Source organism: Chiloscyllium plagiosum, unplaced genomic scaffold (genome assembly GCF_037043375.1).
Source record: "Chiloscyllium plagiosum isolate Xiang-an unplaced genomic scaffold, Cpla_swu_hap1 HiC_scaffold_31, whole genome shotgun sequence".
Classification (NCBI taxonomy): Eukaryota; Metazoa; Chordata; class Chondrichthyes; order Orectolobiformes; family Hemiscylliidae; genus Chiloscyllium; species Chiloscyllium plagiosum.
In genome coordinates, this window is record NW_028270169.1 from 39476477 (window position 1) to 39497053 (window position 20577).

The window sequence follows — 20577 nt, forward strand, 5'->3', positions numbered from 1 at the left end:
CTCCACACTGACAAGGCATGCAATAGATTGACAAAATAAAGCCAATTCTCAGTAGCAAACATGTCAGCAAAAATCTGAACTAGACTGACCTGCAGTGATCCAAAAAGAACAAAATAAGGTTCAATCATACTGCAGAAATCTCAGTGCAAGTTTATTCTTTATGTACCTTTATGTTCTACAATTGGTATATTAAGTAAAGTGGAAATTCACTTTTTAACCCCCATTTTTACTTACTGCCAAGACATTCTCCCCCCTTTACATCTCTATAATCGCTATGTCAAATTAATCAAACATTCGCATTCAACTCATGCTCTAGTGAAGCTGGTTTGACAGGTGTTGAGAGAATGTCAACACCTTTATTATACGTCACATGCATATAACTTTAATATGCATTACTCAAGCCCTTCAAATATAGTGTGCCTTCTAAACTCTCTGTGACTGGAAACCTGTTCATGGTGTAAGTAACTCAGTATCTATGTAGCTTTGCTTGTTGTTCTGAATTGCAATTTGCAATCTGTTATATCTTAAAAAAAATGAATTAAGCGGATCACATTTTTTACTTGTATGTGATTTTAAAACCATGTACATTATATATAGTTTATAGAGGTGTTCTCTGAAAGATCTGACTTTATGGTCCACACACTTTACGCTGGTTGTTCTTGATCGATGTGTACTTGTTGATCTGAATACATTTATTGCTTTTATACAACAGAAGCATATTATAGGTTATATTTTAATAACAATGAGATACTTCATATATATTAACAAGATGACTAAGTAATATAACTGGTTTATAGACAGAGATATTTAATTAATGGCATGAATAACTTATTACTATTGAAACATATGCTAATGAGGTTTTAATCTGTAGTGCAAAAATAACTTACATTTATATCATGTCTTTAATGCATCCTAAGGTGTTGAACAAGAACTTTATTAAACAAAAGCTGACATCCTACAACATAAGAAGATATTAAAACAGGTAACTACACCTTCTCAAAGTATTAAGTTTTAATAAACATCTTAAAAAAGTGGAAAAGGAGTCATGAGGAAGTTCTAAAGCTTCAAGTTTAGGAGTCAAACTTTCCAATGTTGAAGCAACTAAAATTGTGGAAATAGGAAGTCAGAATTAGACCAGCACATGGATCTTGGAGGATTGTACACCTGGAGAAGGTTCCTGAGATGCGGTGAAGCAAAGCCATGAGGTCTGAGAACAAGGATATAAGTTTAAATTTGAGACATTGCTGCAGGACAAGCCAATGTAGTTAAGCAAGCACAGGGGTGATGGTTTAACCAAACATGGTGTGAATTAAGCTATCTGGAGAAGAGATTTGGATAAGCTTAAAGTTATTAATTTTAGGCTATACTGTTAGTAATTTATGGTTGTACTGACTGACAGAGCAATAACTGGTCTGTTTCACTGAATAATGAATTTTAGCAAGCAACATGTAATCACCTTGAAGGGATATCTGATACCATGTAGGCATCACAGCTGCTAATGGATCCCTACACATAACTTTTTAAAGGAAAACTTTTAAAAATAAAAGTTTAAAATAATCCATCAAATCAACAAGTAAATAAATTCTTCACTTACTATAGAAGTACAGTATCAGAAACACTGAATAAGACTCTGATGCTTTTTGTTTGAATACACAAATACACAGCAGCCTGTTGCAGCACGGAAGGTGATGCGATTAATTCAGTTATTCTGACAATTCTACAAAGTTATATTTGCACGCAAGCCTCTCATGTGAGTAATGTCAAGTCTACAATAGGTTCAGAATGTCATCAGTCACAGGGATGCTCATGAGTCATATCATATTTGAAGAGAAATTTTAGATCAATACATGTATTCAGCAACACTCTGTACCTCTGCAGATTCAACAAAAGAAATTGTTCACAATAAAGGAAGGAAATGTATTTTAATCCCAACTGATGGCATGATGAGACAAGATATATCCTATATATATTTATGTGTACTTATCTTGACTTTAACATGGTGGTCACTCACTGAACATAAGCACACAAGACTGCAGATTTCCTTTAACAATATAATAGAATTTTTTCACGTGAAAAAGCTATCTAAATATAGAACCTTAAAACTCACAGCAAACTAAGTCTCATATATTCTCCAGCACCATCACTTTACAGCATTTCAGATCCAAAGAAATTACACTTCAATATCTAATTTATGGGTTCAGTTTAACTGCGTCTCCCCAGTTCAGTCCTGTGAACTGTGAAGTCTTCTTAAATGAACACTGACAAAACTGAAAGGTTACATTTTCTATCTTTTACTAACTTGCAATTTCTAACCAAATATTCATGCATAGAAGTTTGACAAAAAATTAAATTTTAATCTTAAGGTAACTGTGATTTCCTGAACTGTCCAATACTCATTTCAAGAAAAAAAACAACTAAATTTGCATCTGACCCCAGACATATTGCCTCCAAATCTGGCCTAAAAGCTTTCAATCTCTAAGTTTTGTTTTAAGCTAAAGTCAGTCCTTAGTTATTTTGAACCAAAAGTAAGCTATTGCCTTCGATGTTTACACTCGCTGTCGCAGACCACACCCTCACACTCCAGTATCAACAATCTTCCATTAACATTCCACGAGTTTTACAATCACCTGATCTCTAACCTTGTTTTTTAAAAAAAATTCTTCACAAAAGTAAGCACTAGTTTGAAACCCAAATTCTAAAAATGATATTAATGTATACAAATCACACACTCTTCATCACAAATGAAAATACCAGTGTTTTATGGTGCATAATTGGTTAGGGTGGACGTGACTCATGACTTGATATCAGTTAGATGCTGTAATACCTATTTCTTTTTTGTTTACAATATTACATGAAATACGCAGCAATCAGATTTGTGCTAACCTTACAAATGCTCCTGTATCATCTATTCAAACAGGCTCTGGAGCTTTCCTTTCACTACAGTTGTTGTATTCCTTATTGCTTTTCAGACAACGGACCGTTCTTACTGGTGAGGATAATGGACCACAATTATTACACATTACTAATCTGGTTCAATTTTTGAAGTTCCATCACCTTCATGGTCCATCTCCGAAGCTTCCCTTTCCTTCCTGGAATTTTTTGTCTCCATTTCTGGGGAAAAGACAATCAAATCATATTCATCATAAGCCCACCAATCCCTTGGCCACCTTGACTACACTTCCTGCCACCCTGCTTCCTGAAAGGACTATAATTCCATTCTCCCAGTTTCTCCATTTCTGTAACACCCAATCTGATAATGGTTCCTCCCACAATGGAGCTTCCTAGAAATTGCAACAAAGAATCATCAAACTGATTCTGAGAACGACAGCATTGTCCTATGAGATCAGTTTGAGTAACTGGGCCTGTATTCTCTGATATTTAGAAGAATGAGAGGCAATCTCATTGAAACACACAAATTCATACAGAGTAGAATTCGTACAGGTAGAGTCAAAAGGTACATGGCCTGGCTGAGGGGTTGAGAATCGGGGACACAACTTCAGAATATGATGTAGAGATTTAAGACTGAAATGAGGAGGAATTTCTTTACTGACAGAGCACTAAAATGTTTCGAATTCTGTACCCCAACAGGCTGTGGAGGCTTAATCATTGATGGATTTCTAGATGTTAAACACAGGAAATGATATTGAGGTAGAATTGAGATTAAAGTTTGAATGGTGAAGCATGCTGAAAGGGCCAAAGAGCCTATTCCTACCCTTATTTCCTATCTGCCCATGTCTTTCATTTTGCTGAACTGAGAATTCCCCTCCACTGTGTTTGACAGGGCTGTCGAACATAACCAATCAATTTTCCACACTTCTGCTTTCACCCTTTTCTATCCCTCCCAGAAATGATAGTGTTCCCTTTGTCCTCATATTACAGATGATCAGCCATCACATTCAACTGATCATCCTCCACCAATTTCTGCCACCCTCGTTTGATGTCACCAGCTCCAAAGAAGAGTCATATTGACTTGAAACATTAACTTTGCTTTTCTCTCCACAGAAGCAGACAGACCTGCAGAGTATTTCCAGCACTTCCAGTTTCCATTTCAATTTTTGAAGCACCCAATGCAGGGTCTAGCTGTCAAGGCTGTTCTTTGATAAACAGTAAAGTTTGTCTTACGATATCTTCTGCAAAATAATATTTTGATATCCTGATGCATGCAGGTGCCAATATTAAAATGTAAAATCGATGACAGGATTATTCATGTAAAAATGTGAGAGATACATGGCCCCATGTAAGAAATATGGAGTTGGGTTGGTGGAAGTGTTTTTTGTACAGTTTTCAGGGTTGTCTCCTTTTTGTTCTTACTGAAGGAGTCACCAAAATAAAAAAAAAATTAAAAAGCTTGAATATAGTCTCAGAGAATGTTTTGTGCAAAGAGATGTTAATTGAGCACTATAAAATCGGTGTCACTGTACGAGAAAATATTAAATAGTTTACAGACGGACAACTTAATTACAGAGCAAATATCCGATAAATAATCGTCTCACATTAATCTGCTGGCATCAATGTCATTCAGTAGATGGGGTGAAGTACAGTCACAGATCTTGCCTGCTTCTGATACTTGCACCTCTAAAAATTTTAGACACCAAAGGAAAGTTAGGTGTGAAGGTGCAGAGGTGAACGCATTTTCAGCATATTATGGGGCTAGGAGTTATTAGCAGTAGTATCGTAGTAATGTCAGAACTATGACAGCAGAAAATTTCCACTGCTGACCTTGGGTATTTGAGGAAGGTTCCCTAATTTGCACTCACATGGTGGTAGCCAATTCCATGTGGTTAACAAGCTAGAAATCTGGCTGAAAACTACAAAGTCAGACAGGTTTGCTGGGTGTCTTCAGAAAAATCATTGTGCAGCATCTCAACACCAAGGCAGAAAGCTCAAATCTACCGGCCAGTGCCGGTATTTATCATGTTGTCGAAACATCAATTCTCCTGCTCCTTGGATGCTGCCTGACTTGCTGTGCTTTTCCAGTGCCACACGTTTCGACTTTGATCTCCAGCATCTGCAGTCCTCACGTCCTCCTGTCCTCTAAGCAGCCAGGGATGTGGAGTCTCCAATCTGAGGTCCTATCCCTTCCTGCATCAATGTCCTTATTCCAGGCAACTAATGTACTACTTTCATAATGTTAATGAAATTCTGGGATAAGGTCATAAAATCAGGTAAATCAAATTAATTTTTTTTGGCCACTCTGCCATGTTTCTGCTGGAGTAAGATGAGCATAGGACATTAGAACCGCAGACTCTGGATTCAATACCTTCCTGCATTTATAATCTGCTCCTTCAAATTGCAGTGGCAGTGACTGGAGGAGAAGACTTTGCTGGAGATGCTGTGACTACCATTAAATAGGAAAAATCAGTTTATTAAGCCAGTAAAGTAGTGGCCACACAGAAAATATGTATTGATACAATTTATTTATTGTGCTATATGGATTTAAGTCACTTCTTCTTTGAGCTTTTCAAGAAGTAGAAAACTGTGCCAAAAGTCTGATGAATGATCATTTCTTTACAGGAGAATTACGAAAATGCAGCGAAGAACCTTCTTTCAGATTGGTTTCTTCCTTTTAACTAGCATTGAAATAACTTCAGCAGGTAAGAAATATTATGATTAAAATTAACATTAAGACCACTTGCTTTCTAAATTTTCAAATGAAAACCATACATTAGTTCTACTGTAGTTTGAAATCTCAAACCACAAAAGCATACACATCTGCTGAGCTTGAATCAGAGGAATAACACGTCAGCTTCCAATGAAAGGGGATGAATTATGAAGAAAGGTTAAGTGTCTACAATCTAAAGACTAAATTACAAAAGTGAAAACCTACTGAGATATAAAGATTTAATTGTTATATGGCAGCTAAGCACATAGAGTCATAGAGATGTACAGCATGGAAACAGATCCTTCGGTCCAACCCATCCATGCCCACCAGATATCCCAACCCAATCTAGTCCCACTTGCCAGCACCCAGCCTATATCCCTCCAAACCCTTCCAATTCATATTCCCATCCAAATGCCTTTTAGATGATGCAACCCCCACCATTTCCTCTGACAGCTCATTCCATACACATACCACCCTCTGCGTGAAAAAGTTGCCCCATAGGTCTTTTTTATATCTTTCCGCTATGCATGCTTTCCCCTAAACCTATGCCCTCTAGTTCCGGACTCTTCGGCCTGAAGGAAAATACTTTGTCTATTTATCCTATCTATGCCCCATATAATTTTAAACCTCTATAAGGTCACCCTTCAGCCTCTGACGCTCCAGGGAAAACAGCCCCAGCCTGTTCAGTCTCTCCCTGTAGCTCAGATCCTCCAACCCTGGCAACATCCTTGTAAATCTTTTCTGAACCCTTTCAAGTTTAATAGCATCTTTCTGATAGGAAGGAGACCAGAATTGCATGAAATATCCCAACAGTGGCCTAACCAATGTCCTGTACAGCCGCAACATGACCTCCCAACTCCTGTACTCAATACCCTGACCAATAAAATAAAGCATACCAAACACTTTCTTCACTATCCTATCTACCTGCGACTCCACTTTCAAGGAACTATGAACCTGCACTCCAATGTCTCTTTGTTCAGCAACACTCCCTAGGACCTTACCATTAAGTGAATGAGTCCTGCTAAGATTTGCTTTCCCAAAATGCAGCACCTCGCATAATGTATCAGACCTGAGGGTCAAAGTGCATAAATTTAAATGAATGAGAAATAGCTTTCAGTTATTAGAATGAATTTATTTGCATAAAGACAAACATGTACTTGGAACTTTTTCTCAAGCAAAGTAGTGAAGATAAATATTTTAGATGGCTTGCTTCAATGGATGAAAGGCCTTTAAGACTTTTTCATCCTTGAGTTATCAAAACTGGACTTGTTCAGCTTATTGTATTCATTTGAGATGATGCTATTATTTGAGATTGACCAGAAACCTAGTTCCCTTCTCTCGAGGGATTATAGAGTATGGAATAAAATTGATATCATGATTGTGCTTGTCTTTAGTGCTACACGACTGCACAGAAATTCTACGAAACAACAGGAATGCTACTTCTGGGCTTTTCATCATTCAACCTGTCCGATCCCCTCCACTTGTGGTCAACTGTGTCATGAGAAACGATAGTGGCTGGACAGTGATTCAAAGTAGCAGCAGAGGTAGCAAGATCACGTGGACAGAGAGCTGGTCCACATATAAATATGGCTTTGGTGATGTTCTGAGTGATCACTGGTTGGGTAATGAGTACATCTACCTTCTAACCAGGCAAACTCGCTACAAACTGAGAATAGAGTTCATAAATTATCGCAATGCAATTCAATATGCAGAGTATTCCTCTTTTTACTTAGAACCTGAGAGTGGGAAGTACACAATCAGGCTTGGTTTATTTTCTGGGAATGTTATTGACCAAATGACAATACTTACAATGAATAGAATGATTGTTAACCAGGGTTTTAGTACTAAGGATAGGGATAATGATAACTACAGTCGCTGTTGTGCCAATGGTCGTGGTGGATGGTGGTTTGATGCCTGTGGTTCTGCACAGCTTACTAACAAGAACCCATATTGGACTGGAATTAGCATTAAGAAAGTCACCATGATGGTTCAACCACTGTGTTAATTGTGGCTTCACGAGCAATATCAATTTATTTGTCACTTATTTATTCAGTGGCCATTAACATCATATTGCTATTATGGGGAGAAAGCAAATTATTTCCATTATTACAAAATACCAGTAGTGTTCAGTATCCAGTCTACTCTTACTTCCACTATATGACCCCACATTATTTCAACTGGGAGGCATAAATATTTACCACTCCTCTCCCTCCCAGTTGCCCCATTATTCATTACACTCCTGGATCCAAACGCATTTACTATCCCAATAGTAAATGACTTGGAGCATCACAATATTCATCACTGTTCCCATTCCCCAGGTTGATAGTCACTGAATAAATTAAATCAGGTTCTTTGCCAGAGGAGATGTCTTTATTTCAGGATGCTAAAAATTGGTATAATCATGTATGTTCATAAATTCATGTTTTTCATGTTACCACATAAATACTACAGCACACTATATGCAAGGAAAGCTTGACTTTTTTCACAGCTCAATCAATTTTTGCAAAATTTGAATGCAACAAGTCATTTATCCAGAGCGCATGTGAACATGCTTGAAGCCTGGAAAATAATGGACAGCAACATGTAAATTTGTGAGGAAAGTTTATTGGCTGCCACATGGGCTGATTCTATTGGGGCAAGCCTGCATTCTAATTGGCCGAGAATTCCATTAATCTGCTTTAGCTCTTTTCCAGATCTACTTATGTTAAAAATTAGTGTATGTTTGATTACTGTAATCTTATCCAATAAACTTTCATGAGCAAAGACCTTATAATTATATGCTTTAAATGATGAGCATTTTGTACTGAAATTGCCATACAACTACTCAGTATAATCGACTATTTACATTTTTCAACAATTTCATTCAGAATTGATATAATTAGTGTTGCAATGTTATTCCACATTCAATTCATCTTCTCTTCAAAATTCTTTTTATCTTGTTTGTTTCGTGTGTCTGAGTCAACATTTGCATCAGCAGAAAGAATATCAAGTTCACGCACAAAGCAACCCATTGCTCATATCTTTTTTGATTGTGAAGAATCTAAAACTAAGCACATTTTAATACCAAGACTATGGAAGAGTTATTATTAGAGGGGATTGTTACAAATATAAATATATTAAAATAGTGTAGAGCAGAAGTTGATACAAGCATATAAAGATAATGTCACCACAGTCCTACCAGACCATATGACTGATGCGAACTGGTGGTAGTTTAACCAAAGGGTCACTACACCTTAGCAGGTGTGAGAATTAAACCCATGCTGTTGGCATCTATGTATTACAATCCAGCCATCTGAATGAATTGGTCCCCAAGCATGTACTTATACAATGGCAAAGCCATTTAGTTTCTATCACAGAGTCATAGAGTCAGACAGAATTAAACGCTGAAAAAGTAGAACAGAGAAATACTATTGGATAATAAAGTATTGGAAAGGTGTTCACAGGAAACTGAAATAGAGTTATAGTCACAGAGATGTACAGCATAGAAACTGACCCTTCGGTCCAACTCGTCCATGCCGAACAGATATCCCAACCTAATCTAGCCCCGTATGCCAGCACTTGGCCTATATCCCTCTAAACCCTTCCTATTCATATACCAATCCAGGTGCCTTTTAAATGTTGTAATTGTACCAGTCTCCATCACTTCCTCTGGCAGTTCATTCCATACACGCACCACCCTCTGCGTGAAAAAGTTGCCCCTTCAGATCCTTTTATATCTTTCCCCTCTCACCCTAAACCTATGCCTTCTAGTTCTGGACTCCCCCACCCCTGGGAAAAGACCTTGTCTATTTACTCTATCCGTGCCCCTCATGTTTTTATAAACCTCTATAAGGTCACCCCTCAGCCTCCGATGCTCCAGAGAAAACAGCCCCAGCCTATCCCAATATTGTGAAGTCAGATGAATCCAACAGCACAGAATCATCATATTTTGCACCACAGAAGGCCCATTATAGCCAATGCTGGCCATACTTTTCTCATTTTTATTTTTCAAGTATCCTTGTAATTCTCATTCAAAAGTCATTGCAAAATCTGCTTTTATGCCTTTTTTTGATGAAACACTGAACAAACCTGTGCAAAAATATATCTGCCTCTTTTTATGACAAACATGCATTGATAGCTTCAAATTACTGACTTAGTAAATATCCAAAACCATACTGCCTTCCTTATCTTTACAAATTCTTCCATAATTTAAACATCATCATCAAATTTTCTCTCAACTTGCTCTGTTCTAGTCTCTCTGCAAAATATCTCTCATCCCTTATATTATCCTAATCGATCTCTTGAAATCAGATCCCAGAACTGAAACCTGTAATCCAACTGCCACCCAATCAATGACATAAAAAGCTCCACAATGACCTGGTTGCTGTTGCGCTTCTTACTCCCATTTTTACAGCTTTAGAACCTGTATGTTTTCTTTACAGCTTTATCCATTATTTCTGCTAGACTTAACAATGTTGAGAATGCATAAAAAAACTTTGCACTACTAAGACCATACTATTCTGCTCATCATCTCCAATCACCCCTAGAAATATCAGAGACCAGGTAAATAATGACACCAGGCTTCAGTGATGGCTCTCTAAATGTACTCCTGAAAGCTGTCAAGGAGAGAAGGCAAGTTTTTCCTATGCATGGTAATGAGAGGCATCCCAAATGAAGAAGGCAGCCTGGACAGAGATGGCAATGGAGTTTTGTGCCCAGAAGTATTCAAAAGAATCTGGTTCCAGTGCTGCATGTGAATGAATAATCTGCTGCACTGTGCCTGATTAAGTACTACCGTATACTCAATGCTTCAATGGAGTTGCATTGTAAGTTGCCTCAGTCAATGTCAACAAAAAGATGAATCCTATATTATGTTTTATTATGTTTAACAACTTGCACCACTGTGGCACTGCCTCTCATGGTCTGCCAGATTTCACACTTAAAACAGAAAAGGACCTACAATACTCAGCCATTCACGCACGATCAGCTCACCAACCTTTCATCGCAACTCCATAAGACCATAAGACCATAAGACATAGGAGTGGAAGTAAGGCCATTCGGCCCATCGAGTCCACTCCGCCATTCAATCATGGGTGATGCGCATTTCAGCTCCACTTACCAGCGTTCTCCCCGTAGCCCTTAATTCCTCTAGACAACAAGAATCTATCAATCTCGGCCTTGAAGACATTTAGCGTCCCGGCTTCCACTGCACTCCGTGGCAATGAATTCCACAGGCCCACCACTCTCTGGCTGAAGAAATGTCTCCACATTACTGTTCTGAAATGCCCCCCTCGAATTCTAAGGCTGTGTCCACGGGTCCTAGTCTCCTCGTTTAACTGAAACAATTTCCTAGCATCCACCTTTTCCAAGCCATGTATTATTTTGTACGTCTCTATTAAGTCTCCCCTTAATCTTCTAAACTCCAACGAATACAATCCCAGTATCCTCAGCCGTTCCTCATATGTTAGACCTGTCATTCCAGGGATCATCCGTGTGAATCTCCGCTGGACACGTTCCAGTGCCAGTATGTCCTTCCTGAGGTGTGGGGACCAAAACTGGACACAGTACTTCAAATGGGGCCTAACCAGAGCTTTATAAAGTCTTAGTAGTACATCTCTGCTTTTATATTCCAACCCTCTTGAGATAAGAGACAACATTGCATTCGCTTTCTTAATCACGGACTCAACCTGCATGTTTACCTTTAGAGAATCCTCGACTAGCACTCCCAGATCCCTTTGTGCTTTGGCTTTATTAATTTTCTCACCATTTAGAAAGTAGTCTATGCTTTTATTCTTTTTGCCAAAGTGCAAGACCTCGCACTTGCTCACGTTAAATTCCATCAGCCATTTCCTGGACCACTCTCCCAACCTGTCGAGATCCTTCTGTAGCCTCCCCACTTCCTCAGTACTACCTGCCTGTCCACCTAACTTCGTATCATCGGCAAACTTCGCTAGAATGCCCCCGGTTCCCTCATCCAAATCATTAATATATAATGCGAACAGCTGTGGCCCCAGCACCGAACCCTGCGGGACACCGCTCGTCACCGGCTGCCATTCTGAAAAAGAACCTTTTATCCCAACTCTCTGCCTTCTGTTAGACAGCCAATCCTCAATCCATCCCAGCAGCTCACCTCGAACACCATGGGCCCTCACCTTGCTCAGCAGCCTCCCGTGTGGCACCTTATCAAAGGCCTTTTGAAAGTCTAGATAGACCACATTCACTGGGTTTCCCTGGTCTAACCTACTTGTTACCTCTTCAAAAAATTCCAACAGGTTTGTCAGGCATGACCTCCCTTTACTAAATCCATGTTGACTAGTTCTAATCAGACTCTGCTCTTCCAGGAATTTAGAAACCTCATCCTTAATGATGGATTCTAGAATTTTACCAACAACCGAGGTTAAGCTGATTGGCCTATAATTTTCCATCTTTTGCCTTGATCCTTTCTTGAACAAGGGGGTTACAACAGCCATCTTCCAATCATCCGGGACCTTTCCTGACTCCAGTGACTCTTGAAAGATCTCAACCAATGCCTCTGCTATTTCCTCAGCCACCTCTCTCAGAACTCTAGGGTGTATCCCATCGGGGCCAGGAGATTTATCAATTTTAAGACTTTTTAACTTTTCTGGCACTATCTCTTTCGTAATGGCAACCATACTCAACTCAGCCCCGTGACACCCTTTAATTTTTGGGATATTACTCATGTCTTCCACTGTGAAGACTGACGCAAAGTACTTGTTAAGTTCTCCTGCTATTTCCTTATCTCCCATCACTAGGCTTCCTGCATCAGTTTGAAGTGGCCCAGTGTCTACTTTTGCCTGTCGTTTGTTTCTTATGTACTGAAAGAAACTTTTACTATTATTTCTAATATTACTGGCTAGCCTACCTTCATATTTGATCCTCTCCTTTCTTATTACACTCTTTGTTATCCTCTGTTTGCTTTTGTATCCTTCCCAATCTTCTGATTTCCCACTGTTCTTAGCCACTTTATAGGATCTCTCTTTTTCTTTAATACATTTCCTGACTTCCTTTGTCAGCCAAGGTTGTCTAATCCCTCCCCGGTTAATCTTTCTTTTCTTGGGAATGAACCTCTGTACAGTGTCCTCAATTATACCTACAAACTCCTGCCATTTTTGCTCTACTGTCTTCCCGGTTAGCCTCTGCTTCCAGTCTATTTTAGTCAGTTCCTCTCTCATGCCCTCATAATTACCTTTATTCAACTGTAACACCATTACATCCGATTTTGCCTTCTCCCTTTCAAACTCCAGACTGAACTCTATCATATTATGTTCGCTACTTCCTAAGAGTTCCCTTACTTTAAGATCTTTTATAGAATCTGGTTCATTGCAAAGCACTAGGTCCAGAATAGCCTGCTCTCTTGTGGGCTCCATGACAAGCTGTTCCAAAAAGCCATCCTGTAAGCATTCCATGAATTCCCTTTCTTTAGATCCACTAACAACATTATTTACCCAGTCCACCTGCATATTGAAGTCTCCCATGATCAATGTAACTTTGCCTTTCTGACATGCCTTCTCTATTTCCCGGTACATGTTGCGTCCCTGGTCCTGACCACTGTTAGGAGGTCTATACACAACTCCAATTATGTTTTTTTTGCCTTTGTGGTTCCTCAATTCCACCCACACAGACTCCACATCATCCGACGCTATGTCATTCAAACTCGGAGAACTTCCCCATCTGATATATTTTCTTTTGTTGTCAAGAGCAATTGTAGAAATTGTGAAAAAAATTACACATGGATGGAGTTGAGATTTACTCCAGGGTGATGTTTTGGTAAGAATAAAGGTTATAACTCCATTTATAATCACAAAAAGTCTAAATAAGATTAAAGAGACAACAAAGAACAAGTTCCAGATTTCTTTTAAGATGTGTAATGACCAGAGCAATCATGCAAGGAAGTTCATCACCAGAGGTCAAAGCAATGCCACAAGCTGAGTAAGAGGTGAAGATGGTGATAACTCAAAGAGAGTTTCTGCCATGTCTTCATATTTGAGGTTCAGAAAGCAGTTGGGTAAGCTGATACAGACAGCTCACATAGAAGCTGAAACTGAAGGGGTTCTGGAATGCTACTGTATTAAAAACAGCATCCCAATGATGCTACAAGGAATGCATTGTTGTTCATCAGACAGTGATACTGCCCATTTAATATAAGTAGCACATGAAATTCCTACGGCAGGACATTTAGAATTTTAAAAACTCAAGCATCAATAAACAGGCATTTTACCTAGTCTAGAATTCATTACGAGGTAGGGCAGTGTTGTAAAATGTCGTACATGTCAGGTAGTTAGAAAATTTCCACATGGAATCAAATTGGCACCTTTAATATTGATACCAAATTTTGAAAAAATACATTCAATTCACTATTAGTAGATTATAAAGGACCATTAAAACATAGAGCAGTACAGTACACCACAGAAACAGGCCCTTCTGTGCCAAACATGATGCCAAATCAAACCTATCCGTTCTGCCTGCCCATGTCCATATCCCTCCATTCCTTGCTTATTTACGTGATTATCTAAAACCACCCCTATACATCTGCCTCCACCACTATCCCTGGCCGCACGTAGACAGGCATCTACCAATCTCTGTGCACAAAACTTGCCATCCAAATCTCCTTTGAGCGTTCCCCCTTTTAAATGGATTCCCGCTAGTTTGAAACACTTCAACTCTGGGAAAAAAGATTCTGATGTATTCTGGACATCGGAGTGCGTCTGGGAAAATTAACAAACAGTAAAATTCACAACTGATCTTGGAAGAACTGTTTGGGCGAAGTTCACAGCACAGAATTAGATAAGTTAATTGTTTTAAGTGGCCTACAGAAGGTCTGCAGTAGTGAGTAGAGTGGGTTCTTTCTTGATGATATGTTTTTTGAGATATGTCTCTTGATTAAACTTCACATACAAGCCGTAACTATTAATCTAACCTGGGGCAATGTTTTGTAGAGGAACAAGACAGTGTTATTTTCTGGGTCTGTAGATTGTGAAGGAGCAAAAATAGCCTTCAGTAGTGATATGTGCTTCTTGTGAGATGTGGGAGTTTAAAGAGAGTTCAAGTGTTACTGCAGATTATATCTGCAATAAATTTTGTTGGTTGTGAATCTTATCAGATCCAATGGATCGGTTGGAGAGACAGTTAGGAGAAATGAGGAATTTGCAACAGCAACAGTATGTAATGGATGGCAGTTATAGGAAGGGGGGGAAAGTCTCAGATACAGTCACAGAGATGAGTTAACTCCAGGAAAGGTAAGAGAGGTATGCACCTAGTGCAGGTGTGTTCTGTGGCTATACCCATTTCAAACAGGTATGCTGTTTTGGAAAATGTAGGGGGTGACAGATTCTCAGGAAAACATAGCACGGACAGCCAAGTTTCTGGTATTGAGACTGGGTCTAATGCAACAAGGGGCACATCGGGTTCCAAGAGATCAATTGTGTTAGGGGATTCTCTAGTCAGAGGTACAAGCAGACATTTCTGTGGCCAGCAGAGAAAAAGCAGAATGGTGTGTTGCTTCCCTGGTGCCAGGATCAAGGATGTCTCAGAGAGGGTGGAGAATGTTCTCAAGCGGAAGAGGGGCCAGCAAGAGGTCATTGTCCACATTGGAACCAACGACATAGGAAGGGAAAAGGCTGAGATTCTAAAGGGTGATTACAGAGAGTTAGGCAGGAATTTAAGAAGGAGGTCCTCCAGAGTAGTGATATCTGGATTACTCCCGGTGCTACAAGCTAGTCAGGGCAGGAATAGGAGGATAGAGCAGATGAATGCATGGCTGAGGAGCTGGTGTATGGGAGAAGGATGCACATTTTTGGATCATTGGAATCTCTTTTGGGGTAGAAGTGACCTGTACAAGAAGGACGGATGCACCTAAATTGGAAGGGGACTAATATACTGGCAGGGAGATTTGCTAGAGCTGCTCGGGAGGATTTAAACTAGTAAGGAGTGGGGGTGGGACCAGGGAGATAGTGAGGAAAGAGATCAATCTGAGACTGGTACAGTTGAGAACAGAAGTGAGTCAGTCAGGGCAGGCAGGACAAGGTAGGACTAATAAATTAAACTGCATTTATTTGCAAGGGGCCTAACAGGGAAGGCAGATGAACTCAGGACATGGTTAGGAACATGGGACTGGGATACCATAGCAATTACAGAAACATAGCTCAGGGATGGGCAGGACTGGCAGCTTAATGTTCCAGGATACAAATGCTACAGGAAGGATAGAAAGGGAGGCAAGAGAGGAGGGGGAGTGGTGTTTTGATAAGGGATAGCATTACAGCTGTACTGAGGGAGGATATTCCAGGAAATACATCCAGGGAAGTTATTTGGGTGCAACTGTGAAATAAGAAAGGGATGATCACCTTATTGGGATTGTATTATCGACTCCCTAATAGTCAGGGAAATTGAGAAACAAATTTGTAAGAAGATCTCAACTATCTGTAAGAATAATAGGGTGGTTATGGTAGGGGATTTTAACTTTCCAAACATAGACAGGGATTGCCATAGTGTTAAGGGTTTAGATGAAGAGGAATTTGTTAAGTGTGTCCAAGACAATTTTCTAATTCAGTGTGTGGATATGCCTACTAGAGAAGGTGCAAAACTTGACCTGCTCTTGGGAAATAAGGCAGGGCAGGTGACTGAGGTGTCAGTGGGGGAGCACTTTGGGGCCTGCAACCATAATTCTATTCGATTTAAAATCGTGATCTAAAAGTTGAAGTTCTAACTTGGAGAAAGGCCAATTTTGACGGTATTAGGCAAGAACTTTCGAAAGCTGATTGGGGGCAGATGTTCGCATGTAAAGGGACGGCTGGAAAATGGGAAGCCTTCAGAAATGAGATAATGAGAATCCAGAGAAAGTATATTTCTGTCAGGGTGAAAGGAAAGGCTGGTAGGTATAGAGAATGCTGGATGACTAAAGAAATTGAGGTTCTGGTTTAGAAGAAGGAAGCATATGTAAGGTATAGACAGGACAGATCGAGTGAATCCTTAGAAGAATATAAAGGCAGTAGGAGTATGCTTAAGAGGAAAATCAGGAGGCCAGAAGGGGACATGAGATAGCTTTGGCAAATAGAATTAAGGAGAAGCCAGAGGGTTTTTACAAATACATTGAGGACAAAAGGGTAACTAGGGAGAGAATAGGGCCCCTCAAAGATCAGCAAGATGGCCTTTGTGTGGAGATAATAAATGAACATTTTGCATCAGTATTTACTGTGGAAAAGGATATGGAAGATATAGAATGTAGGGAAATAGATGGTGACATCTTGAAAAATGTCCATATTACAGAGGAGGAACTGCTGGAGTCTTGAAATGCATAAAGGTGGATAAATCCCCAGGACCTGATCAGGTATATCCTCGAACTCTGTGGGAAGCAGGAGAAGTGATTGCTGGGCTTCTTGCTGAGATATTTGTATCATCGATAGTCACAGGTGAGGTGCCAGAGGGCTGGAGGTTGGCTAACGGGGTGCCACTGTTTAAGAAGAGTGGTAAGGACAAGCCAGGGAACTATAGACCGGTGGTGGGCAAGTTGTTGGAGCGAATCCTGAGGGACAGGATGTACCTGTATTTGGAAAGGCAAGAACTGATTAGGGATAGTCAACATGGCTTTGTGCATGGGAAGTCATGTCTCACAAACTTGATTGAGTTTTTTGAAGGAGTAACAAAGAGGATTGATGAGGGCAGAGCAGTAGATGTGATCTATGTGGACTTCAGTAAGGTGTTCGACAAGCATCCGCATGGGAGACTGATTAGCAAGGTTAGATCTCATGGAATACAGGGGGAAGTAGCCATTTGGATACAGAACTGGCTGAAAGGTAGAAGACAGAGGGTGGTGTTGGAGGGTTGTTTTTCAGATTGGAGGCCTGTGACCAGTGGAGTGCCACAAGGATCGGTGCTGGGTCCACTACGTTTTGTCATTTATATACATGATTTGGTTGTGAGCATAAGAGGTACAGTTAGTAAGTTTGCAGATGACACCAAAATTGGAGGTGCAGTAGACAGCGAAGAAGGTTACCTCAGATTACAACTGGATCTTGACCAGATGGGCCAATGGGCTGAGAAGTTTAATTCAGATAAATGTGAGGTGCTGCATTTTGGGAAAGCAAATCTTAGCAGGACTTACACACTTAATGGCAAGGTCCTAGGGAGTGTTGCAGACCTTGGAGTGCAGGTTCATAGCTCCTTGAAAGTGGAGTTACAGGTAGATAGGATAGTGAAGAAGGCATTTGGTATGCTTTCCTTTATTGGTCAGAGTATTGAGTACAGGAGTTGGGAGGTCATGTTGTGGCTGTACAGGACATTGGTTAGGCCACTGTTGAAATATTGCATGCAATTCTTGTCTCCTTCCTATTGGAAAGATGTTGTGAAACTTGAAGGGGTTCAGAAAAGATTTATAAGGATGTTGCCAGGGTTGGAGGATTTGCGCTATAGGGAGAGGCTGAACAGGCTGGAGCTGTTTTCCCTGCAGCGTTGGAGGCTGAGGGGTGACCTTCGAGAGGTTTACAAAATCATGAGGGGCATGGATAGGATAAATAGACAAAGTCTTTTCCCTGGAATGGGGGAGCCCAGTACTAGATGGCATAGGTTTAGGGTGAGAGGGGAAAGATATAAAAGAGACCTAAGGGGCAACTTTTACCACCATACAGGGTGGTAGGTGTATGGAATGAGCTGCCAGAGGAAAAGGTGGTGGCTGGTACAATTGCAACATTTAAAAGGCATTTGGGGGGGATCTACGATGGCGGCGATCTGAGAAGATCACACTGCAGAGCTTTGCATCGCAGCAGGAGCAGGACGGTCCTTTAACCCACCCAACCCAGGTCATCAGGATTTCTTGGGGTGTTGGAAAGATTGTGGAGCCCCAAGAAACATTTAAAAATTGACTTACCTGCATTTTTAGCTGTCCAGAAATGCCTAAAAAGGGAGGAGGAGCATCTGAGGCCGGACCTGCAGTTTAGCCTGCAGCAGCCTCAGAGCAGATTACTCTCCAGGACCTGGTGAACCAGCTCTAGAAATCTCGCGAGATGTTGGGGAAACAGGTTGAAGAGAAGCTGGCTCCAGTCTCTCTCATGCTGCAGAAGCATGAGCAGCAGCTGGGAGACCTGGACAAGAGGACAGATGAGGTGGAGCACAGGATCACAGTGATGGAAGCTGATGCCAGTTCATTCAAGGAAGAGATCCAAGCCCTGAAGACACAGGTTCATAATTTGCATGACCAAGTGGATGATCTTGAAAACAGGGGCAGGAGAAAAAACATTCGGATCATCGGTCTGCCTGAGGGTAAGGAAGGTGAGTGGCCTGCAGAATTTGTTGATGATTAGCTGCCAAAGTTCCTTGATTGGCTTCTGAAATTCCTTGACTTGGAGACTGGCATGAGAGGATTGAAGATAGAGAGGGCTCATCGGGTTGCAGCATGGAGGTCGGGTCTGGGTCAACGCCCTTGTCCTTTCCAGGTGCGGTTCCATCATTACCGGGATAAGGAGATAGTCATGGAGGCTTCCAGGCTCCAGGGGAAGGATCCAAAGGCCCTAATTTATGAGGGGTCTAAGATCATGCTTTTTCAGGACTTTTCATCTGCGGTGATCCAGAAACGAAAATCATATGATGGTGTCAAGAGAAGATTGAAGGAGCTTGGTATTCAGTACTCCCCGAGATATCCGGCAGTGCTTCGGATCACCTTAGATGGATCCATGCATCTCTTTGACACATCGGAGAAGGCAAGAGACTTTGTGGACAAACTAACCTAATTTAAACAATTGTAGTATGCATAAATATTGTTGCTTGGGTATGCGTTTATCGCTCTGTAAAAGAAATGGAGGAAATCCAGTTGGAACTTTGTTTTTCCCATTTTTTTCCTTCTATTGATAATAATTTGGTCAAACTATGTCTGGCAGTGGTTAAGATGTACATTTTAAATTTCTAAGTTAGGACATACTAAAGGATGGGTGGGGTATTTATTCCCCTCTTCTTTATATAAAAGAATGTTTTATTATTCATATTGATATTCTATGGGGTATTTATTCTTTTTAGCTTGTGCTTGCGATGCGGCTCTAGCTGGGAGAAGTGAAGGTGGTTGAGATGGTTAGATGCATATTTATGGGCAGTTCAGGATGGGTAGTTGCCCCCTCTGGGCAGGGGGTGAGTTCCCCTATTCAGCGCTATTGGCGCTTTATATGTTGGTTTGTTTTCTGGTTTTTGTTGTTTTATATTTTTAATAATTTTGTATGTTTGTTGAAGGTAGTGGTTTTTCTTTATGTAGTTTTTATATTTGGTGGACCATGCGACACTAAGGCTCAACAATTTGTGGTTCGGGTTCCTCCTCTCTGGAATTTAAATGTAATTGCAGAAGATTATGGCTAATGATTTGATTAAATGGTGTACCTGGAATATCAAGGGCAGTCACTCGCCAATTAAAAGGAAGAAAGTACTCTTGAGTCTTAGAAAAGAGAAGGTGGATATTGCTTTGTTACAGGAGACACATTTGGATGATAAGGAGCATCTGAAATTACAGCAGAATGGCTTTGACTGAGTTTATTTTTCATCATTTAATACCAGAAGTAGGAAAGTGGCTATATTCGTTCGGAAAAATCTCTCATTTAAACTGTTAGAATGTGTTAAAGACACATACAGGAGGTTTGTAATTCTTAAAGCCTTGATAAATGGGGAAGAATATGGCATTTTAAATGTTTATTGTTCCCCCAGCTCATCCTCTTAAATTCTTGGCAGACGCTTTTTCTAAACTGATAAGTCTCAAGTCTCGGCACATTATTATAGGGGGAGATTTTAACTGCCTCATGGACCCCACAGTAGACAGGTTGCCTAAAGGTCCCTTGATACCCTTTGCACAAACTAAACAGTTATTGGGTTTGTGTGGGGAATTAGGCTTGGTGGACGTCTGGAGGTGTCTCCACCCTACAGGTAGGGATTTCATGTTTTTCTCCAATCCGCACAGATGTCTCACGAGGATTGATTTTTTTCAGACCCCTGCAGTAACCCTGGATCTG

General features: G+C 40.4%; 1 protein-coding gene and 2 long non-coding RNA genes across 3 annotated transcripts in view; 2 read left to right on the forward strand and 1 right to left on the reverse strand.

The window, feature by feature from the left end:
• Window positions 1-341: 341 nt before the first annotated feature.
• On the forward strand, window positions 342-3323 carry LOC148141891 (uncharacterized). The gene is made up of 3 exons (XR_015752369.1): window positions 342-457; window positions 918-982; window positions 2918-3323. It is a non-coding gene; the product is annotated as an uncharacterized LOC148141891 (long non-coding RNA).
• The window catches only part of LOC148141892 (uncharacterized), a 31641-nt gene continuing 11928 nt past the window's right edge, over window positions 865-20577 (reverse strand). The window contains exons 2-3 of the long non-coding RNA XR_015752370.1: window positions 3055-3111; window positions 865-1207 (exon numbers count right to left, since the gene is read on the reverse strand). This is a non-coding gene — a long non-coding RNA (uncharacterized LOC148141892). The remainder of the gene's footprint in view (window positions 1208-3054; window positions 3112-20577) is intronic.
• On the forward strand, window positions 5515-8375 carry LOC148141893 (fibrinogen-like protein 1-like protein). The gene is made up of 2 exons (XM_087977451.1): window positions 5515-5594; window positions 6997-8375. Exons 1-2 carry the CDS (start codon window positions 5528-5530, stop codon window positions 7605-7607), a joined length of 678 nt encoding a protein of 225 aa, XP_087833577.1. The 5' UTR covers window positions 5515-5527; the 3' UTR covers window positions 7608-8375.

What these genes read in the sequence shown, in the direction of transcription:
- LOC148141893 (XM_087977451.1), top strand. Translation starts at nt 5,528, where the DNA reads ATGCAGCGAAGAACCTTCTTTCAGATTGGTTTCTTCCTTTTAACTAGC. An exon ending in CATTGAAATAACTTCAGCAG is followed by an intron (nt 5,595 to 6,996) that starts GTAAGAAATATT and finishes GCTTGTCTTTAG; the next exon opens with TGCTACACGACTGCACAGAA.